General features: G+C 39.4%; 1 protein-coding gene across 2 annotated transcripts in view; it reads left to right on the plus strand.

The window, feature by feature from the left end:
* The window catches only part of LOC122671041 (ATP-dependent DNA helicase At3g02060, chloroplastic), a 50,435-nt gene that overhangs the window by 19,094 nt on the left and 8,114 nt on the right, over window positions 1-23,227 (plus strand). For both annotated transcript variants that reach the window (XM_043868132.1, XM_043868133.1), the window contains 6 exons: window positions 5,487-5,611; window positions 6,424-6,563; window positions 7,109-7,179; window positions 10,939-11,100; window positions 19,760-19,846; window positions 20,093-20,266. In XM_043868132.1, the coding sequence (XP_043724067.1) occupies window positions 5,487-5,611; window positions 6,424-6,563; window positions 7,109-7,179; window positions 10,939-11,100; window positions 19,760-19,846; window positions 20,093-20,266 (759 nt within the window). The remainder of the gene's footprint in view (window positions 1-5,486; window positions 5,612-6,423; window positions 6,564-7,108; window positions 7,180-10,938; window positions 11,101-19,759; window positions 19,847-20,092; window positions 20,267-23,227) is intronic.

Here is a 23,227-nt window from a genome sequence, read left to right on the forward strand (position 1 = left end):
TGGCAGAATTGTGAATAAACTGAAATTTACAATAGGGTGCAGTACCGTAATTTATTAGAAATTCAATTACAAGCCAAAGCCAAAGGAGGGGTAAACTTGGAATGGTCGGTCAAGAAATAAGGATAAAAGGTAATTAACTCGAGAAGTAAGGGTAATATTAGAAGAAGAATAAAAGCCACTGTAATAGGCAACCTGTATGAGGGTTGTCTTCATCCTTCGGCATGAACATGAGCAAGAGGTGGAAGGGTGGTAACCAAGCAATAGATTGAGGCGGAAGGCTCTGTCGGTAAAGCGATAATAACCGAGATACCAAGCTCGATTCTCTTAGTGACAAGGAAATGCCGCGTGAGCTCCTAGGAAGTTCATCGAAAGAGTTTTCTTGGCATTTCTTCTCCCTCGGTGCCGCCTGAAGGAAATGCCACGTGAGCTCCACGTGCAAGGACCATGGGATCTTGGCCTGCACGTGCGGGGGAGTGTTGATGTATACATTGATGCTGTCCTTCCCTAACAGTTTGAGCTTTTAGGTGAAATAGTAGCGAACAGGAAGAAGAAGGAACTGGCCATGCACTACAGTCACAACCGTGAGATTTCAACTCAACTTATCATTCTATTCAATTCTGTCCAATGCATTGATACAAGCATATTTAAAGAAAATAAAGATTCCTACAAACAGAAACTACTATCAAGCTAGGAAACTAACTCAACGACAAAAAACAGCTAGGAAACTTGAGATAAGACTCCTACTTATCTACTCTATCTAGAACTTCCAATAAAAAGATTACAAGATAATTCAAAATAAATTCCTAATATCATACTGAACCACAACCATACTTGGACCCGGTTCTCGGTTGGGGCTCTCAAATAGGTTTGGCCTGGTCCAAGGAAATGCTCCTGCATCACCCTCATGTGTAGCACTACACATTGACAAATAATGGAGGGGAGTATGCCAAATAGAACTGCAAAAATGAGAAGATGATGCAATGGCTGGTTTGCAATATATATAGCACACCACAAAATTTAGCAGGTTACCAAGAAACCCAAGGAAAACTAATCTGATTTGGCAGATCTTCTGACCATGTGTAGTGTTTAGTCAAACAAATATTATGCATGATAATATTATGAAGAAACATCAACCCAGATAATATACTGTTCACCTATAGACGAACTCCATTCGCAGGGCAACAATATTGCAAGAAATATTCCAACCTCAGGCACCGAGGGGCAGAATGCACGGACAGTCCCAATTGAAGACAAGAAGCAGCGAATAAAAAAGACCAATCTGGCCAAACCGTAAGACGAAAAAAATTCTCCTCCCGTTTGCATGGCAGTGATTTTTGTATCATGGTTGCAAGTCCACTGTGGATGTTGGTTGTGGTGGGGAGGAAGTGTAATGAAAATATCTAACACATGGGGTTTTCAGGTACGCCTTTTGTAGAGATGTCCTTTTGTGCAATTAAGGATAACTTAAGAAGCTACCCTTATGTTTGTATGGGTCATGTTCGAAGTTAAGGTGAGAGTTTTGCTCCGATGGGTTGGGGTAAGGTGGTACGTCCCCCCCTTGTATCATTTAATTCCTTGATTGGATTTTAATAATATTCTAGGGGCTGGCTCGGGTCCCAGGTAATATTTGGGTTAAAAAAAAAAAAAGGATCACATCACCTGGCACGATCTTGTTCGTTAGATTGTAATCTCCCAAGTAGGCTTCTTCTATTTATGAGAAGTTTGGTACAAACCCTAAATTGCACTACAATTATTGTCTTCGCAATATTTTTTTAGAGAAGAGAAAGAGAGAACTTGAGAAAGAAAAGAAAGTCTTCTTCCTCAAGCTAGGGTTTCTGCCATTGGAATTGGTGCAATCAAACGAAGTTCGTGACCTCGTACTGCATTCCTTTTGAGGAATGTGCCGTGTGCGTTCTAGGTAACCTATCAAACCCGGAATTGATTGTTATCACATGTGTTCATCGAGATCCTGTTATCGCTCAATTAGTGTTATGTATCTGGTATCGTACTGCTTCCGCCGCCACTTTCAAGTATCACAGGTCATTAGAATCTTCAGCTGCAAGTCTGGAATAAAATCCCAAAGGGGAAGCAACCAGTTGCGCAATAAACGACCACAAGAAACTCTAGTTCTTCTTCACCCTTGATTAACTAGGGTTATATATATGCACACACACACCAACAACAACAACAAAAAACTCAGCCTTTTCCCAACTTAATGGGGTCAGCTACATGGATCCAAAACAAAACAAAGTAGGGAGAACTGAGGTCTAAACAGAAGAGGGGAAAGAAGAGATGGAGAAAAGAGGAATGAGAAATGAAAAATGGAAAATGACAAATGAAAGATGGGGAAAAAAGAAACACACACACACACACACGCAGATATATATATATATTCCTTCTCTTTTCTTCATCGCCTTGATACCATGTTTTGAAATCAAAATATTACAGCCAGAATCAGTAAAGAAGAAGGGAAGAGAAGATGGAGGAAGAAGAAGAAAAGCAAGAGAGAGAGAGAGATAGGTTGAATGGGGAGAAAAAGCGGCTCATTGTTTGGCTAGTCAGTCCAATCGTGAGTAGTAGTGTATTAATAATAATCCCTAACTTGTGAATGACACTAATACACCTACCTTAAAACACCACCACGCTTTCTAAACAGCACCATGACTCATAAACATAAACCTTAATACTTCCACAAATTATTAATGTCACCACTAACACTAAAATACCACCGTACTACAAAATCTCACCATATTTTCAGCAAATAGCAAATTGATTAATTTATGGGCACCATCCAACTCAAAATAGGGAGAAAAAAAAATCTTTTTGAGAACTTTATTACAGGAAATAGTCCACATCTGTGCAAGCCTGGCTTTTCTTGTTTTTGAGGTCTTCTCTTCTCTGGTAGTTTGTTTATTACAGGAAAAAGAAAATCTTATCACTAGCATACAAAATATTGAAGGACTTAAAGCATACAATGATCACAAACAACAACAGATTCAGAATCCCACCTAAGGATCAACATCGTGCGAAAGACGGAGACCAACGGTAAACATAGTTTCCCGTTCTTCAACTTCTAACCAAAAATGAAAACAAAGAGGACACCAATCCTTGAGTAACAGTCATACAAAAGATATGTAGATTGATGAAACAGATACTCACTGATTTACAGAGTCTAAATTCGGAAAACAGCTATAAAACGATCAGTAACTCCATTAAAGCTCCACATATCTGCAAACTAACCTTCATAGTTATCAAGGCGGCAAGGCGACCAAGGCGTTGGAGAGGGTCAAAATATAAGGTGACACCAGCAAGGCGGGCCAAGACGCCCAAGGCATCCATGGCAACCAAGGAGCTTGGACGTCCAAGGTACTAAAACTCGGAACTCGACCTTGTGAAAAAACCGAGATCTCAGTCAAGTCAGTGCTTTTTTTTTTTTTTTTTTTTTTTTGAACTCGAAACCTGGTTTCGGTGGGTTTTAGACCTAGTTTGGGTCTGAAACTTGGTACTCAACCTATTTTAGGCCATTTGAACACAATGGCACTATCAGATTTTGCAAAAACAAAGTCCAAATAGGAGTTTCAGTTAGTGTGAAACTAGGACAGACACTTACTTATGCCAGAAACTTGGTACTCAACTTTGTTTTGAAAGCTTTCCAACAAGTTCAAGATTGCTTAAATTTGATTTATATTGAAGGAGTTATGTACCGGTCAAACTTAATTTGGTGTGCGCGAATGTTGTCAAAATCGCTCTGAATGAAAATATTTTTTTGAACATCAAAACAAATGAATATTTTACCACACTTTTGGTTTTTAGCAATGCTTTACCATATTAAGATTTATGGAATTTTTAGATTTGAGAAAAACCCCAGCATTAGAAAGTTGAAAATTGCACCTACCGCCGAAAATCCAGTTTTTGTTTTTGATGGGGGGTTGACTTTTTTCCTTTTGGAGTTTGATTTTTTAACTACTTTTATTGGATTCAAATAGGGGGTATTTGCTTATTTATGAATAATATCTTAAGTAAATGAAATACAAATACAAAAATATTTACTTCAATGATATTAGGCATAAATAAGTGTTTGTCCTGATTTTTGGCATAAAAAAGTGTCTGTATACCAAGAGATAGGTGTCTGTATACCAAGATTTCCCACCGAGATCTCACCCAGATCTCGAGATCTGACACTTATATAAAGGATTTTGGGTCGAGATCTCGACCGAGATTTTGCACTTTTTTAACTCGTATGACAACTTGACTCGACCTCTCAAAAAAAACGAGATCTCACGAGTTCTTGAACTATGTGGACGCCTAGGTGTCGCCTTGATAACTCTGCTCACCTTCACTGATCTGGTTGCAGAGATGAAGAAGAGGTGAAAGAAGGCAATGGAGAGGAATCGATTGAAGGGAGAAAAATGGTAGGCGTAAATGTAGAGGATTCGTGTCTCTCCTTCATCGTTGTTGCAGAGAGTTGCTAGAAAATTGATCCTCAGGTATAGGAGCGGAGGGAAGCAATGGATAGGAATCGATTCAAGGGAGAGAAATGGTAGACATACATGTAGAGTATTCAAGTCTCTCCATCGTTGTTGCAGACAGTCGCTAGAAAATTGATCGCAGATGTAGGAGCAGAGGAACAATGATAACTCTGGTTTTCTCGGTCAAAGATTCAGGGACCTTTGCGATCGTGAGCAACAGTGACGAGAAAATTGCAAATTTTATGAATTAGTATTTTACGGCCAAATCGGGCGTAAAATTTGTCTAGCCTTAATCCAGAAAATTTGTGATTTCTTGTAAAATTGTCCCACATGAGAATTTTACAAATTTCAAAACAAACAGTGGGAATTTTGAGTTTCCAGTAAAATTTTATTTTTTTTTACTATTTTACCCCGAAACAAACAGAAGCTTAATTTAGCCTTTTGATGCAGATTCTTACCAATAAATTAATTATCATTGAGCTTTCCAAAACAAGCTGAAACATGAAACTAACGTTGTTGTTCAAGTCTTTGATGGAGTTTGTGCCCCTTCGGCCCTTCCTGTTAGCAAAGAAACGTCTACACAAGTTTATTCATTCATGACAAATTCTTTTCTCCTGGACAAGGTCCAGGTATTTTATAAATTGGAAATTTTCCATTAATTATATATAGCTTTGTTGTCTTTCTTTCTTATTAATGCAAACACTGATTCTGTAGGAATGGAAAAGGGACTGGAGTAGTTGGGTGATGACTGATCAGAAAAGAATATGTGCAGATCTTGCAATCTTGAAACCTGCATGAAAACTTTGTGCTTTTATATTTAATTTGATTAAGAACCACCATGTCCCTTGAAAGGATAAATACGAAAAGAAAGGAAACAATTGTATCTTGAAATATTTATATTTCCAGATATAATTAAATCCTTTTATTTTCGTCCTTTGGTTTTCATGCTCAACACTCTAAAAAATGTTTTACTTGCATGTGCTGCCCCTTTTAAATATCTTTTTGGTTTTGTTACAGAGGTTTGGTGTCAAACAGAAGGAGAAGATTGCTTCATTTAAAACTTCAGTTGATGTTCTCACTCTTTCTGCAACCCCTATACCTCGAACCCTTTACTTAGCGTTGACTGGGTTTCGTGATGCTAGGTATTTGCTCTGTTGCTCGTCATGCATTTAAGTGTGTTAACTTATGTTTCTTCAACTGTGACATTATCAGTGGGATTTGTCCACTGCAGCAAATATAAATAGAATACAAGGTTTTAATATCCGTGGAATCTTGAATTTTTTTTGGATGCTGTTTCTATCTCAGCAATTTCCAAATGTTCAATAATCTTCAAATTGATAGCAATTTCATCCATATTTAACTGATAATTTATTTATGTTTCTGACTCTATACATAAATGTTGATGATTTCACTTTTTTTATTTTTAATATTCTTCAATAATTCTGAGTCGTTTACCTGATGATTCCAAACCCCAACTGTGATGTTTCATAAACATGGATTTTAATGTTCCAACCAATTATGGATCTATTGTGAACTTGTTTAGATCCTTTCTGCATGGGAACTTACTGGATAGTTTGTACTTGTCCCCTCTTTCTTCATCAATTTTCTGTAATACCATGAGAAATTTGAAGTATTTTGAGAATCTTTTGGATTTTTTTTTTGGAATTTTGGGATTTAATTTCTATTTGACATTGAATGAAACTGATGCCAAACTGAGATTAAACCTTCATAGTAGATGAATGTTATTAGCATATTGTTATTAAGGAAATGGTATTTATAAGCTATAAATATATTTATCACTGTTCTGTAAAATGGACTTCACTTTAGGCATGTATTCATGCCAGGCCAATATGGCACAACAGTCTAACCCCAAGATGTTAAGTACAGCTGAGTTGCTAGTTGATGTGTTGTGAATTTTGAAGCCCCCCTAATCACTAGTCTGCTTTTATTTCAGTTTAATATCAACACCACCTCCAGAAAGAGTTCCTATAAAAACTCATCTTTCTGCATACTGTGAAGAAAAAGTCTTATCAGCAATCAAGTTTGAGCTGGATCGTGGTGGCCAAGTTTTCTACGTTTTGCCTCGTATTAAAGGTATCTCAACATGTGCACATACATGTTGGTCAGATTTAATATTTTTTCCCAGTTGAAGTCATTTGCAAACACATATTAGACATTATATGTTGCTTTACAACAATCTAAAGGAGTGAAGGTCAGATTTCATTTTATTTGAAAAAGAAATATGCCATGAAACAAAATTTAAAAATATGAAATAATAGTATGTAAAGCCGGAGTATAGGAGTCCCAAGAGATTCAGGGTAGGCCATGGCCTGTTGGAGTACTGAGGGACATGTACTGCAACTTCCTGCATAACCATCACAATCTGGAAAAATGAGCTTGTGGTGGTTGTGGCCCATATTTGTGGTTTCAAGTACTATTTACACTTTGTATTTCTCTGATTTTCCTTTCACTTGAAAAATGCAAGGGAATATTATTCTAAAGCTTCTAATATCCATTGTCAGTAATCCTTGGCATCCTTATGTACATTTTTCCAATTTTAACGAGTTTTATAGATTATATTGGTACAGTCATTTTATCTCTCAATTTATTTCAGTTTCTTCGTCATTCTAATTTCACAGGACTCGAAGAAGTGTTGCAGTTTCTTGAGCAGTCATTCCAAAATGTTGAAATAGCCATTGCACATGGAAAGGTAGCTTCATCTTCAGTTCAAGACTCAGTGGATTTGTTGGTTTCTCTAGGCAATACAAACAGCATAGTAGTGTGTAAAATTGTGTGAAAATCTGAAACATTGGCAAACATTGGCATATATTTTGTGTAGTGATACTTATATGGAGTGTCCTAATAATGTAAAAATGTCAAGAAAATCTGGCAAAAATCAAAATTTATTGTGAAGTGCTGCGATCATCGTATGACACTATTTCAGACATGCAACATCATCAACTGGCAATGATTATCACGTTGTTATTCCTTATAACACGATCTGATGAATATCGCTTACCACTATAATAGATTATGCTTATCATTTGGTACTCCTTATCACAAGGTTTGTGATGAGAAACATTTTAGATGATATCTTCCTGAAGCTTTTCATGTATGATCAACTTTGTTCTTTACCATGCTATATCATTCTGTCATGTATATTCATTAGTATGGTGGCCTTCAAAAAATTGTTTCTATGCATGATAAGAAACCAGTAGCTCTATAACCAAAAGTGGTTTACATTTGGTAACCCAATATTCATAATTACTTACAGACTTTTATTTGTTGACGGTAGACGATTTACACATGTTCTTGTTTTATTGTGATATTCCCAGGTTGACATTGAGGAGGGGGGGTGAATCAGGGTCACAAATAATCTTCAAAATTTTTTTTGCCCAACACATGTTACTACACTTCCTTGGTATTCCCAACACTGATGGCAATATGTCAAGCAGCGTTGATGGCACGACACTCACAACTTGCACACAAACACTGTCTCACTTGCAACACACACATGCAGTTGCACAAACACTGACGTCATTGTCTCACACACATAAGGGCTGATATGCACTGGCACAAAACACCAACTGGCTGGGGCACCCAATTTTACTAGTCTACATACTGTAGCATAAACACACTGTCGTATGCACTTCCACCTCATCACCACAAAGTGGTCAGGTCTTCCAGATAGTGCACACCCATCCTGTCATCACCATAGGACTCCAATATTTTCAAACAAAAATAGGCAATTACAATGACACAGGGTTTACATGTTTTGGCAATGTGCCTACATCCACGGAGAAATGGTCAAACTGACCTCAGTGTTTACTCAGTCACTAGTGATTTTTTACCACAACAACAGCTCAGGAACACCCTATCCTGCTTCAACACTTGCCTACACAAGTGCAAGGGTTACAATCCCGAATGGTCTGTTTCAGTTGCAACAACAACCCAAGAGCACCCTCTCCTGTTTCAACCCTTGATGACACAAAGGCTAGGACAACATTCCCCAAACCCTAGACAAGTCCCAACTTGCTAGGTTTACAATATAAATCAGAAAATTACAAATCCCTCCAATACGTCAATGGTCTAGATTTATCAACATTAACCAAACACTAGACAAACAAAAATAGGGACTTGCGAATACAGATTACCTCAACCTGTTTAATCCCACTGATGACTGCTCCCTTGATGCGTCGTAATCAACTTAAGTGCTCTTTTTCATTCTACTTCAACCAGCACCACAGTAACAGCATTATCTTCATTCAACTTCCTTTTGCTTCTCAGATTCTCAATGCTTGAAGATGTATAGCAGCAGCCCTTCTAGATGTAATTGTACAAACCTTTCAAATCAAACTATGGCAGCGTCAAAGTGTGCAATAACAGAAATATCTCCCTTTCTCTTAATCTTTACTGCAACATCAAAGAAGGGAGCATGTACTTCCTACACCGAGCAGTGGCAGCAACTGCAATGTGAATTCTGATCCTTCTTCTCTCCTTCTTTCTTCTATGTTCTTGAATTGCACATAGCAGCAACAATAACAAAATCTTAGATCCTCAGACCACACTAATAGTGGCAGTCATTCTCCCTTTAAAATCTCATCATATGGAAGCAGCAACTCACGGATCTCCTTTTTATTAATTCTGCATCTCACTTTCTCTCTTCAATTTTGCTACCATCTGTCTCTCTCTGTCTCTCTGCTATCTTCTTATTCTATTTGCAGCAGCAATCGAGCCTCTCTGATTTTCTTCTATCCCTCACTCAGTTCTGCTACAATGAGAAGAGCTGTTATTTTGCCCGCTGGAAGGTCCTTCATATAAAGGTAGGTCAGCAGAAACTCATCAAGTGGTCCATGTTACAATAGGCTCCTCAAGCCATGCATAAGGAAGGAATCGTATCCCTCTTGGATTCACTTTTTTTTTTTTTTTTGGCTTCTTTCCTTTTATTTCCTTGAGTGAAGATCCAATGCAGCAGCTTCCTTATGCAAGAGAAAATAGTAACTCCTTGTTGTCCAAGAAATCTGTATCATCAAAATTCCACTATTTTGAAAAATTAGAAGTCCATCCTTGCTGTACAAGTGTTATCAGTCCATGCATGAAACCTTAATTGTTCTAATAGAACTCAAATTCTCAGGTTTACTTGTAATGAAATCTGCTAATTATTTGCATGACCGTTATCCTATCAACATCTCAACTACACAATCAGAGAATGTAATCTGGAATCTCCAAAGCTTCCATGCACAGAGAAAATTTTACTCAAGCTATGAAATTATCCTAACACATATAGGAGCTGCAAGCTGTGCATCGTGAGAGAGAACATATTGAGTCTAACTCTTTTATAAAGCCTTTTTAATTTTTTATGCCAACACATAAACCTTGTAGCTGTCCACGTATTGGATTACAAGAAAGCTAAGATAAATTTTAGTTCACTTGGACTCCCACTGGTAGAAAGAACATCTTCTAGAACAGCCACTTGTAATACATGCTGCCCAAACACTTAAATTTTTTGGATTACAAATCCTCATCCAGGCCAGTTGTAATGAACAAAGCATCCCAGAGTACAGTTGCTACACTATATCAACTCTCAACCAACTGTATTTCACTTTCTATAATTCATGTGATGGCAACTAAGTTAGCAATATATAGTCCCTCATGTATGAGTTGCTAACATAGTGAGTGGGCTGATGACATCATGAACCATAACTACCCAACTCACTTTTAATGTGGCTGAACCAATTGAACCAACATGCTGTTATCAAATTGAACCAAAAAGAAAGCTGGCTTGCCCTTGAACAACTCACAGTTGAACCATAATCTCTTTGCTGCCTTGGCCAAACCCAACATGTACACATGTTGCTGAAATGTAATTGTGGCTTGGTTAAACCAGTTAGTCATGAACCACACCATTGAACCAATTCAATTTGAGCTGAACTATATAGAACCAAAGAAGTGATCCATAGGACAAGTCATTGAACCATCACTTTTGTCACCTCACTGTACACAGTGTGAGTGTGTTTGTCACACTGTTGACATTGCCACCATGTGTCACACCACTCTGCCTGCTCCACTATCACTGTACACCACTGTGTAAGTCTATCTGTCACGCTGACTATGTTGAGCACTGTAACACTGTGTGTGTGTGTTGATCCTAACTATGTTGACAAGAATGACAACACCGACTGCTATATCCCTAACATATTGTGCTTATATACATGTTTTTCCATATACATTTGTCATTCCATTGTGACCAAGTGGTCACGGGTTCGAGTCCGGAAACAGCCTCTCTGCGAAAGCAGGGGTAAGGCTGCATACATTATGACTCTCCCCAGACCCCGCAGTGGCGGCAGCCTCGTGCACTGGGTACGCCCTTATTTACATCTTCTATTTCATATTGAATTACTGATTCTAAATAAAATGAGAATTCTTGTACCGAGTATATCATTTTATCTGTATTTTCCCTTTCTCGCAGCAATACTCGAAGCAGCTTGAAGAAACTATGGAAAAGTTTGCCCAAGGAGAAATCAAGATCCTCATATGCACAAATATCGTTGAAAGTGGGCTTGACATTCAGAATGCAAACACTATAATAATTCAAGATGTTCAGCAATTTGGCTTAGCACAACTGTATCAGGTACTGTTGTATTCTTTCTTTCTTTTCAATAGATTATTTATTTTGAGAAGACCTGTTCAATTTGGAAGAAGAATGTGATTTACTTGTAAAATTGCACATGGATGTGATTGCAGATCAGTAGGGTAGACATTCTAGAAGATATGTTTTCGTTGAATTTATTGTTGGTTCATTAAGTAACGAGGAGTGGTCTCCACCCTCCAAGGATGTGTTTGTATTGTTATTTATTACCTTTCCTAGAAGTTCTTATGCCCTCTGTGATTTGTCTCAATATATTACTGTATGTGTCTTCTGCTGGGGAAAGTAGACTGATATCTGTGTCCCATGGGGATAAAGTTGAAACTCAAAGGGGGTAGATCGAATCTGGTAAGAGAAGAAGTTTACAGCAAGAAGAAGAAGAAGAAGGAGAGAAGAGATAAGAAGAAGAGAAGAGAATGGGAGAATCGATTGTGTGTTGAGAGTGATTCTCAACACACATATTAGCTTCATTCATTAAGTCTTCCAAATTACACAAGCCTCCCTAGGGAGGTAAGGAGAAATAAGACAATAAAGTAAAATACAACTTAGTCATGTCTTATAACTAGACAATGACAGAACTACCCCTATACAAGATATTCTAACAACTCTAACACTCCCCCTCAAGCTGGAGAATAAATGTCATACATTCCCAGCTTGCACAATAGAGTACTAAATAGACTAGAAGAGAGACCCTTGGTGAAGATATCTGCTACTTGATCACCTGTTTTCACAAAGGGAGTACAAATGCACCCAGAATCCAACTTCTCTTTGATGAAGTGACGATCGACCTCAATATGCTTGGTTCGATCATGTTGAACCGGATTATGGGCAATGCTTATGGCAGCTTTGTTGTCACAATAAAGTCTCATTGGCCCTTCAGTTTCAAAGCTCAAATCGTGAAGAAGTCGTTTTAGCCATATAAGCTCACATACTCCATGGGCCATGGCCCTAAACTCGGCCTCAGCACTAGATCGAGCAACAACTGGTTGTTTCTTGCTCCTCCAGGTAACTAGAGTACCACCCAGGAAAGTACAATACCCAGAAGTAGATCTCCTGTCAGAGACTGAACCAGCCTAATCAACATCTGTGTAGCCTTCAATCTGCAAATGGTCATGCCTGGCAAATAGAAGGCCCTTTCCTGGACAGGATTTCAAGTATTTGATGATGCGATATACTGCATCCAGATGTCCACCCCTGGGAGCATGCATGAACTGACTCACCACTCCAACTGCATAAGAGATGTCTGGTCGAGTTAGGGAGAGATAGATTAGTTTCCCAACTAACCTCTGGTACTTGCTTGCATCTATAAGAGAAGAACCACATTCATCACCAAGTTTATGATTCGGATCAATGGGGGAAGTGGCTGGTTTGCACCCCATCATCCCTGTCTCTTTCAGAAGATCCAAGACAAATTTCCTTTGGCAAATGTTGATCCCTTTCCTTGATCTAGATACCTCAATACCTAAGAAGTATTTTAAGATTCCAAGGTCTTTGATCTCAAACTATTTAGCTAGATAAGACTTCAATCTATCTATCTCAGCAACATCATTCCCAGTCACTACAATGTCATCAACATAGACAATGAGAGCTGTAACTGTACCATTACCTCTCCTGATAAACAAGGTGTGGTCAGCTTGACTCTGGGAATACCCATTCTTCAGAATGGCTTGTCTAAATCTCTCAAACCAGGCCTTAGGAGACTGCTTTAGGCCATAAAGAGCTTTCTTCAACAAACACACTTTCCCTTCAGCTGAGGGACACTTAAAACCAGGTGGAGGCTGCATGTACACAACTTCTGCTAAATCTCCATGAAGAAATGCATTCTTCACATCTAATTGGTACATAGGCCAATCTTTTATTGGCTGCCATCGAAAGAAGAACCTCGATGGAGTTATGCTTGCTACAGGGGCAAAAGTCTCCTGGTAGTCAATGCCATACACCTGACTATACCCTTTTGCAACCAGCCGAGCTTTGTACCTTTCTACTGTACCATCGGATCTATACTTGATTGTATAAACCCATCTACATCCAACTGGAGTTCTCCCCCTTGGGAAGATCAACAAGTGTCCAAGTATTGTTCTGCTCTAGAGCCACCATTTCCTCAGTCATTGCTTACATCCATTTTGGATTGGATAAGGCCTCTGTGACATTTTTGGGAATAGAAGAAGACTTAAGAGCAGTGGAAAAAGCAACACCTGTAGGAGAAATGGAGTCATAGGAAACAAACTGGGCTATGGGATTAGTACAGGTTCTCTTCCCCTTTCTAATAGCAATGGGAAGATCTAATTCAGAAGGAGAGGGATTACCTGACTGAAGAGGATGAGACTGAGGATGTGGATCCAAAGAGGGGTTTTGGTAGGGTCGCTTGTACCATGGTTGCTTCCCTTTTTCCTTCAACAAGCATTCACCTCTTGTGAATACACCATCTTCTTTGAATCTTATCCCCTTGTATTCCTTTTGTCTGCTAGCATCACCATCACCATCACCATCACCAATACCATCAACATCAGCATCATCCACAACATCCACTTCTTTGTACTTTCCAATATCAAATAGAATGGGGAAGTGGAGGTAGGCAAAGGAGATAGGAAGGGAATGACATCCGCATTCTGTTCACTGTTAAGAATGACATCCGCATTCTGTTCACTGCTAAGAATGACATCCGCATTCTATTCACTGCTAATACTCTCCCCCTGAACAGAATGGCGAGGGGAAGAAGAAAAAAAAGGAATAGACTCAAAGAAGGTGACATCTTTGGAGAGAAATCGCCTTCGGGAAGAAGGATGGTAGCACTTATACCCTTTAGTGGAATCAGAGTAGCCTAAGAAGATGCACTTGAGAGCTTTGGGATCAAGCTTGGTGCGGGCTGATTTGTTGACATGTACATAACAAACACAACCAAAGACGCGTGGAGACAAGGAAAAACTGAGGATTGAGGAGAAAGAAGAGCGAGGGGATTTGGAGCCAAGGATGGACTTGGCATCCGGTTAATAAGAAAGGCAGCGGTAAGAAGGGCATCGGACGGAAGGTCTTAGCACGTGCATACCAAAGAGAAGACCCTGGTGATTTCCAAGAAATGGCGGTTTTGCGTTCAGCCACCCCATTTTCTTTGTGGGGTGTCAACACAAGCTGATTGATGGATGATGCCCTTATCGAAAAGAAGGCGTTGGAGCCCCCCATACATGTACTCACCCCCCTTATCAGATCTAACAATTTTGATGTGAGTACCAAACTGAGTACTGATAAAGTGATAAAACTCCTTAAAAGCATCACAAACATCACTCTTTTGTTTTAACAAAACAGTCCAAGTAGACCGAGAATAGTCATCCACATATGAAACAAAATAACGAAAACCAGATAAGGAAGTAGTAGGAGAAGGCCCCCAAACATCAGTATGAACAAGGGAAAAAGGTGCAGTAGATCTATTACCACGATAAGGATAAGATGTGCGACAATGTTTAGCAAAAATACAAGATTCACACTGAAAAACATAAGATGCAAGAAAGGAAGTAAACAAGTGGGGTAAGTGTCTCCTCATAACAACAAAAGAGGGATGACCCAAACGTTGATGCCAAAGCATAACAGACTCCAAAGCACTCCGGTCATGCCGACCACAAACATAAGCTGCAGCAGTAGATTGAGCAGGTGACTGTGGCTCAAGAAGATAGAGTCCTCCTTTCTCAGTCCCACTGCCAATAACCCTCTTTGGCTCCAAATCCTGAAAGACACAATAAGAAGGAAAGAAAGTGACACAACAATGTAAGGATTTGGTTAGGTGACTCACTGATAATAGGTTAGTAGCAAAGTCGGGAACATGAAGGACAGACTCAAGGGAAATAGAAGGAGTAACCCGCACATTACCCTTACCAAAGACAGAGGAAAGGGAACCATCAGCAACCCTTACCTTGTCCCGGCCAGAACAAATGGAATAGGAATCATAGTACTGGGACATACCAGTCATGTGATCGGAGGCTCCAGAGTCAATGATCCAAGTGGATGCAGTAGGGGTAGCAGATGAGACTTGCAGAGCTGAGGCAGAAGTAGTCAACCCTCCAGAGCTAGAACCAGTAGTTGACCCTCCAAGGTGAGACATCAACCGACGTAGGGCTGCAATATCATCCTGTGAGAGGGAATCAGGAGCAGGCTGCGGTCCAGGTGGCTCGGACTCAGATGTCACAGAATGAGCCTTAGCTCCCCCTCGCTTGCCTCCACGAGCATGAGATGAACTACCACGCATCCGAGGGGGCTGCCCATGAAGATCCCCGCACCGGTCCTTGGTATGTCCAAGCTTGCCACAATGGTCACATTTGTATCTCTCACGGCCTTTCCCCCCACTTTTCCAGTCTTTTTGGGAACTGGAAATAAGAGCAGACCTCTCTATTGATGGTACAATATCCATAGTGGTCCTCCGGGTTTCCTCACTTTGCAAATAACTGCACACATCATCCAAAGATGGAAATGGAGACCTCCCTAAGATTTGCAGGCGAAGGGGCTCATATTCAGAGTTAAGACCACCAAGCAAAATAAGGATCCTTTCCTTTTCTTGGCTCCTGTAGACTTTTGCCTGATCCTTAGCATTGGACAACTGGAGATTGGTATAATGATCATACTCCTCCCATAAGCTAATAACAGAGTTGTAGTACTCAGATATACTCCTATCACCCTGTTTCATATGAATGATTTTTTGGAGAATTTGATACACTTTCGTGGAATCTCCAACTCTATCAAAAATTCTGGATACACCGTCCCAAATATCTTTAGCAGTCTCCTTACTCATAAATCTCCGACCTATCTCAGGTTTCATGGAAAAGATCAGCCAAGTCATGACAGTGGAGTTTTCAGTCTCCCACTTGAGATAGCCTGCATCAGTAGTAGCAGGAGCTGTGATAGACCCAGTAATGTACCCCAACTTCCCCCTACTACGTAGGGACAACTTCACGGAATGGGACCAATCCAAATAGTTGGTATTGTCCAACTTCACAACTGAGATCTGGGTGTTGGGGTTATCAAAGGAAGCCATGGTTGGGAAACCACCACTTGGGCTGCCGGCTGTAATTGGTCCATCGACCTCGAATCTTGTCCGATACAGTGGACATAATAGGCAAATACTTCAACAATCAATATAAATTGTTTGCGCAAGTGGGGAGTATACTCAACCCAAAACAAGGAGACAGACCAATACAAAAAATGGTCCCAAATCAACCAAACCACAAGGCTGAGGCCAAGCCTAAAAAACAGCAAGCATATGAAGAGCAAAAACTTGTATAACTCAAACCAAATTCTGCTAGTAGCCAAGAACCTTTAGTCCATAACACCCAATAAGTGTATCAAGATGTAATACTATCACATTCAGCCATCCAATACAGCAGACCTTGAGAAGACAAAAAACAGAGCATGATACCTGTAGGAGAAAAAAAAAGAGCAGTCCTCGACCCTCCATCTTCAAGGGCAGGCTCTTAGGGCTTCAAAAAGCACTCCCATACGACACAAATGGGACAAGTTCCAAGGTCATCCAAGCTGCCAAAGGCAGAATCGAAACTGAGACACTCCTAGGCTGGCGGAAAAACAGAGCCTGGTTTCAAGTCTTCAAAACATCTAGCAGCAAGGCAGCATTTCTTTTTCAACAAACAAGAGCTTTGGGGTCTGAAACAACACCCCTAGGCGATGCAACTCCAATAGGTCTCATGCCAAGATGTGGAGAAGAGAAGGAGAACCAAGAAGAAGCTTCACAAGTCGGCGTAACTGCGTCTTCCTCCATAGCTTCAAGTCACCTTCAGCAGCTCTGAAACTCTCTCCAACTTAGGGAATACCACTCCCAAGACTGTAAGGAGTATAGGTTTCACATATACAGCCTCCAATGGAACCCCCTTTATATTTATAGGGTTCCAAAGAGAGGAGAAGATGAGGACTGAGCTCAGCCGACTCTCAAACCAGAGATGTTGGCTCTGATACCAAGTTGAAACTCAAAGGTAGATCGAATCTGGTAAGAGAAGAAGTTTATAGCAAGAAGAAGAAGAAGGAGAGCAGAGATAAGAAGAAGAGAAGAGAATGGGAGAATCGATTGTGTGTGTTGAGAGTGATTCTCAACACACATATTAGCTTCATTCATTAAGTCTTCCAAATTACACAAGCCTCCCTAGGGAGGTAAGGAGAAATAAGACAATAAAGTAAAAATACAACTTAGTCATGTCTTATAATTAGACAATGACAGAACTACCCCTATACAAGATATTCTAACAACTCTAACAAATAATCCTTGCAGGAATATATTTATAACATAAAATGGAGATTAGGGATAATGTAGTTGATGTTGGAGACTTGGAGTAGTGCAAAAAAGGAGGATATTTAGCACTGGCTGTCATGTTTGATGGCTGTGGTCCTGATTCTTAACAACTTAAAGAGTCATGGCGTAAATTTGGTGTCCTGAATTGTATACAGAGATTGATGACCATGACATGCCTGTTTTACTCGATTAACCTAATAAAAGAGTCTGGATATGGAAGTAAAGGTATCCTTTACTTGGATGGTGACTTGGGACAAGATCCTCATTATTGACACTCATGCCCAGTTTGAGAAACCTTCGCAAGAGTATGCTTTTCATGCCTTAATTATTACTTATTAGGACACCATCCACTGCCCCTTCTTGCATTGTTCCTCCACTAGGAGACCTATGAATTATGATCCCTCACAGAAAAGGTGTTGATCTATGTTTTTTGGTTGAATATATGGGGATCTTCTTATGCTTGGTTCTTATTAAATTCTGTAGTTAAGAGGGAAATTACACGTCTTATCTTGCTATTTAAGTATGGAAAATGTTTGTTCTTTTTTAAATAACAATTTTATCAGAAGAAAAGAGAAGGTAATACTACGGAGACGAGCCAAAGCTCAACCCCAACAGTGAGTATAAAACAACCCCAAAACAGGGGGAAAGGTAAGCTACCAGCAGCATTTAAAAGTTGAAAACCCCAACTTTTGTTTTTTAGCAATGTCTTACCATATTAAGATTTATGGAATTTATAGATTTGAGAAAACCTCCAGCATTTAAAAGTTGAAAATTGCACCTACCGCCGAAAATCCAATTTTGGTTCTTGAACTGGTGGGGTTGACTTTTTATCCTTTTGGAATTTGATTTTTAACTATTTTTATTGGATTCAAATAGGGGGGTATTTGCTTATTTATGAATAATATCTTAAGTACATGAAATAACGAATATTATCTGAAGTAAATGAAATAACAAATATGTTAGTAAATCAGAACTTTGTAATCAGATCAGAGAACACAGAAAGAGAAGAAGAAAAGAGAGAAGAATCTCGCAAGTCCCAAGAGGGGTGAGGACCTACGGACAGAATTGAATAATCTGCAGCAGGTCTGCTCTTTATATATTAATAATAAAATCTAAAAAATAACAAAAGCAAGTATGCCCTTACATAAACAACTCAGCTGAGAGCAGAAATAAACATAAGAACAAAGACTGTTTTGCCCCTATAACTACATATCTCAACAAAATATAAAACATTTACTTAAGATAATATTTGTTATTTCATTTACTTAAATGATATTTGGCATAATTAAGTGCCTCCTTTGACAACTATGATTCCTAGTACATTGTGCGGACACTAGTAAACTTGGGTCAATAACCACAAGTACCATTTTAAATGTTTTTTTTGCTGTGAAAATAGTTCATGCATTGTGTTCAAAATGTCAAAAAGTTGTATAGAAAAAACCAGAGTAAAAAAAGCATTTTTGGGCCTCGAAACCACCACCTCGAATTGGCTGGGAAAAAAATCCCTGGTTTTGACCATATCTCGGTTTCTGGCTGATCGAAACCAGGGTCGAAACTGAGTTCTTGAATCTTGGTTCACAATGGAAAGATCATAAGCTATTGCGAAGTCTAAAACTGATACTCCCTCTTTATTTTTTTCTCCAAACCCATAGCCTCCACGTATATGTTCATATCCTCTACGATCTCTCCCAAGTCCCAACATGCCATTCAGATTACCCCCTATAATAATCCTCCCTGACCAAGGCCATGCATTAATCCATCCATGTCTTCCCAGAATTGTAATTGACTACATTCATCCAATCCTACTTGGGGTGCGTAGGTGCTAATTATATTGACGACCTCTTTCTCCAACACTAGTTTGATATAAAATGCTATTTAACGTCATTTATTTGTTGTGGATTTTGTATCTAGCTCCTTTGTATTTTGAATTGGGAAAAGAAGTTTTCTGCATCTTGCAATAATTAAAATTTTCATTCAAGTTAGTTTCAGACAAAAAATATACGGGGATGATAAAATGTTTTTGAGTCTTTCATTTTTTAAGAGTGAAAGTTGAAGCAGATGGTGTAGAGCATATCAAAGGAATTATCTTGCTATCTGTATGTAGGCTTTGCGAAAATAATGTTTCTTAGACTTGGGGTGTGCATATATGCCTGTTATGTGAGCATGCACATGATACAGTTGTTAAAAAGGAATTACTGCTTTGCTTGTTTACTTGCTTCATTTCATTACAGAATTCTGAATATAAGATTTTGTTTTCTATGCTTCATGCAGTAAGCTTGGTATATGTTTTTTGTATGTTCTGTCGGAGGTATCAATCATGGGCAAGGGACTAATACTGGTTCTTCAACTGTTGTAAAATAGTTGCGTGGACGGGTGGGACGTGCAGATAAGGAAGCTTATGCACACTTATTTTACCCCGATAAGTCACTTCTGTCTGATCAAGCATTGGTGCGTCATTATATCAGATTCTCCATGAGTATGGATTGTGAGCAAAGAGTTTCAGATTTTGTATCAAAGAACTTTGAGTTCGTCCTCCCAATCTTTATGTGCTGCATAAGCTATTTAGATTTTTAGCTGTAGTGTACAATGATCACCTCAATTAAAGTGCATTCATTTGCAGCTGTTTCAGTGAGGGATTTGAATATTTATCTTGCTATGGTTTAAAGTACAATGCCTATTCTACTTGAATTTCAGGAACGACTTGCTGCTCTTGAGGACTGCCGTGATCTGGGCCAAGGTTTCCAACTTGCAGAGAGAGACATGGGTATAAGAGGATTTGGAAATATCTTTGGCGAGCAACAGACAGGAGATGTTGGAAATGTGGGCATTGATCTGTTCTTTGAGATGCTTTTTGAAAGCCTATCAAAGGTTTGTTCTGGTTTGCAAATTTTGTCATTGGTTACAAACATGGACTTGCCCCATTTATATACATTCTTAAAATTGATTTTGTTTTTTTTTCCCTTGATTAATATGCTTTGTGGATCCTTTTTATGGCTCTGGTGCGCTCTTGTGGTTTGTTCAATGTAAGATGTACATTGAAAGTTGATGTAAGCAACTGTAGGTTCATGGTTAATGCAGAAATTGAATCCTAGTAGGAACTGGGAATCTGTTCTCCATTGAGGTTAGGACAAAACTAAGACTGGAAGATTGGTAAACAGATCTAATTTTAATGTGGAAGTACCAAACAGTAACGGGGCTTATCAGAAAACCCAGTGATGTAGAATCAAGTACAGGCTGCAGTATACTCACAGAAGGAAGAAAAACAAGCCAGAATAGCCTGCGGTTCAGTCTGTTCCACTTTTGGTCCAGTTTTCTGGTTCAACTTCTAGCCTGTGGTCTTACAATCTGGTTCCTCTTGGAACTTCAAATTGTGGGTTTGTTTAGAATCTTTATTTTATTTTATTTTTTAAGTAGTAATAATCAGGCTGGAAGAAGGAATTGAAGAACCAGTCCATATTTGAGTCTATTTTCTTAAGTTTTCAGAGTCCTAGTCTGTTTAGGTCCTTAGGACTCGTTTTAGTTTGCGATTGGGACGAGTTTTCAGATTTTGTTATGGTTTTATTTTTCTATTCTGTCCAGGATTGCTGGCTCTAGCCTTTCCTATGAGCAGTCTGTGTCAGTCTTATAGCAGTCTATAAATAAGTGTCAGAGGCTACAGCATCCCCACAATTTTATTGAATGAAGAAGCTTTGCTGCACTTTGGTTCTGTGGAGTTCAAACCCTTTTCTACTGTGGATTCATTAGAGGCCCTTATGGATTCTAGGTTAGGCCTTGATGGGATTCCAGGTCTGCATTTCAGGTGGAATTGGATTGGTTATCTCTCCTCTCCCATCTTTCCTCTCCAATCGAAATTAGGTCCATAGTTGTCAAGGTGGCAAGGTGAATCAAGGCGGTGGAGGGGTGCCTAAGCGCTTAGGCGACCAAGGCGCCGAAGTGTTATTATTATTATTTATTTCCCCTCTATTCTAACATTATTTAGTTTGTTACAATATATACCTTATATCATAAAAAATCAACATTAAGCCACATCAGCTCAGCCTTGAATTTTGTTCGTGGCCCTAGCCCCATTGTCCCCTGGCACAAGTTAATTTGGTTCAAAGGTCATATCCCTCGCCATAGCTTCACTGTCTGGAGATCCCTTAGATCCTGCCTGTCCACCCAAGCTTTCCTCATACACCGCAATATCCCGGTCTCCCCTTTTTGCACCCTGTGTGATGCAGGCATGCAGCTCCAAGAAGGAAGAAGAAGAAGAAGAGGCCTTGAACTTAGGGTTTGAATAGGGAGCCATAGATTAGGATTTATTAGTTTCCATACTTAGTTTATTTTCTTGTTTTTAGATTGAACCGGTTTAGAATTGGTTGCATCCAATTGGTTCAATGGGTCTAATTTAAGTGAAGTGTTCCTATTGGTTAATAGGTTCTTATATCCTATTGGCTAATATGGAATCTACTTTAAATTAGTTGTTTTTAAGTTAGATTCTTTTATTTTAAGTTAGTAGGGGTAGTTAGGACATTTACTGTTTTAATTTAATTAAGTTAGATTAGAACTCTCCCTTCCACGATTTTAGAAGGAAGAGACATTAAGTTGTAATAGGATTTGGCTTAGGCCTTTATTATAAATAAAGTAGATCGTGGAGGGCTCCCCCACAGATTATTTGAATTTAAAAAACAGATTTCGTGGCTGCCATTGATGCTGTTCCTTGCTCCCCTGTGTGAGTGTGCATCCTTGTGGACTTCAAGGTGGAAGGGTGGGTGGATTCCTGCAACTCTTTACGTTGTGACGGCTGGGAGGATCTCTCTTCGAAGGTGGTTTCATCCTTCAAACATTCAAGCTACTGCCGGTGGATTCCAGTGTGAGTTTTAATCTTAATTTTCTGTTTTTATCTTTCCTTTCATTCCCCATTCGATCCTTTAATTTTCTGTTTTAATTGCATAAACCCTAGGAGGATCTCAGTTCTGTCCAGATCTGTTTACCCATCAGAAATCATCCAAACTTTGATCACAGCCCCCCCCCCCCCCCTCACCATTGTTTACACTCGATCCCAGTTGCTGCCCATATTCATCCCCCAAAACCCTAAATCCTTCTTCTCCATAAGAGCCCCATATGCCCTAAATTGCCCACAGCCCATTCTGACCATCAGAATTGGACCATATCCTGCTCGAACCCTCCTCTCACAGTCCCCTACCTTCGATCCCAAACCCAGCTCTCACAGCCCACTTGAAACCCTAGTTTTGTTAGTTTCCCTTAACCCTAACCCTAAATCTGCAGAATTTTAAAACCTAACCAAATCTAAATTTCTTTATACCAAAATAATCCCCTAAACCTGCATATTAAAACCATATAAGACCCATTCCCAAATTCCCATCCTAAACCGTAGAATTAAGCTAAAACCTAGGCTGTCCATGTGAACCAGCAGCCCCTTTTTGCTATTTATTCTGGTATCTGGCTCCTAGTAGGTCTTCTACCTATCTAGGACTACATTACTGTGTTGGAATGGCCATGAAGACATCCCCCACCTCTTCTTTGCTTGCCCTTTTACCTCCCCCATCTGGAAAAAAGCCCTTTCCTCGATCTGGCCTCGTAGCAGGAGGATCCTTGTCTTTGAACGAGAATGGCTTTGGCTGGACATGACTTTCTCTGGGACCTCTATCTGTGACACTATTGGGAAACTTGTTTTTGGCGCCGCTATTAATCACAACTGGATGAAAAGGAACCTCAGGAGATGGACTTCCAACTCTCGATCTTTTGATTTGATTTGGAAAGCCATCTCATTTGACGTGTCCTCCAAGCTCAATTGCATTCGTCATAGGTATCTTTTGGATACCCCAA

The sequence above is a fragment of the Telopea speciosissima genome, chromosome 8 (assembly GCF_018873765.1).
Source record: "Telopea speciosissima isolate NSW1024214 ecotype Mountain lineage chromosome 8, Tspe_v1, whole genome shotgun sequence".
Taxonomy (NCBI): Eukaryota; Viridiplantae; Streptophyta; class Magnoliopsida; order Proteales; family Proteaceae; genus Telopea; species Telopea speciosissima.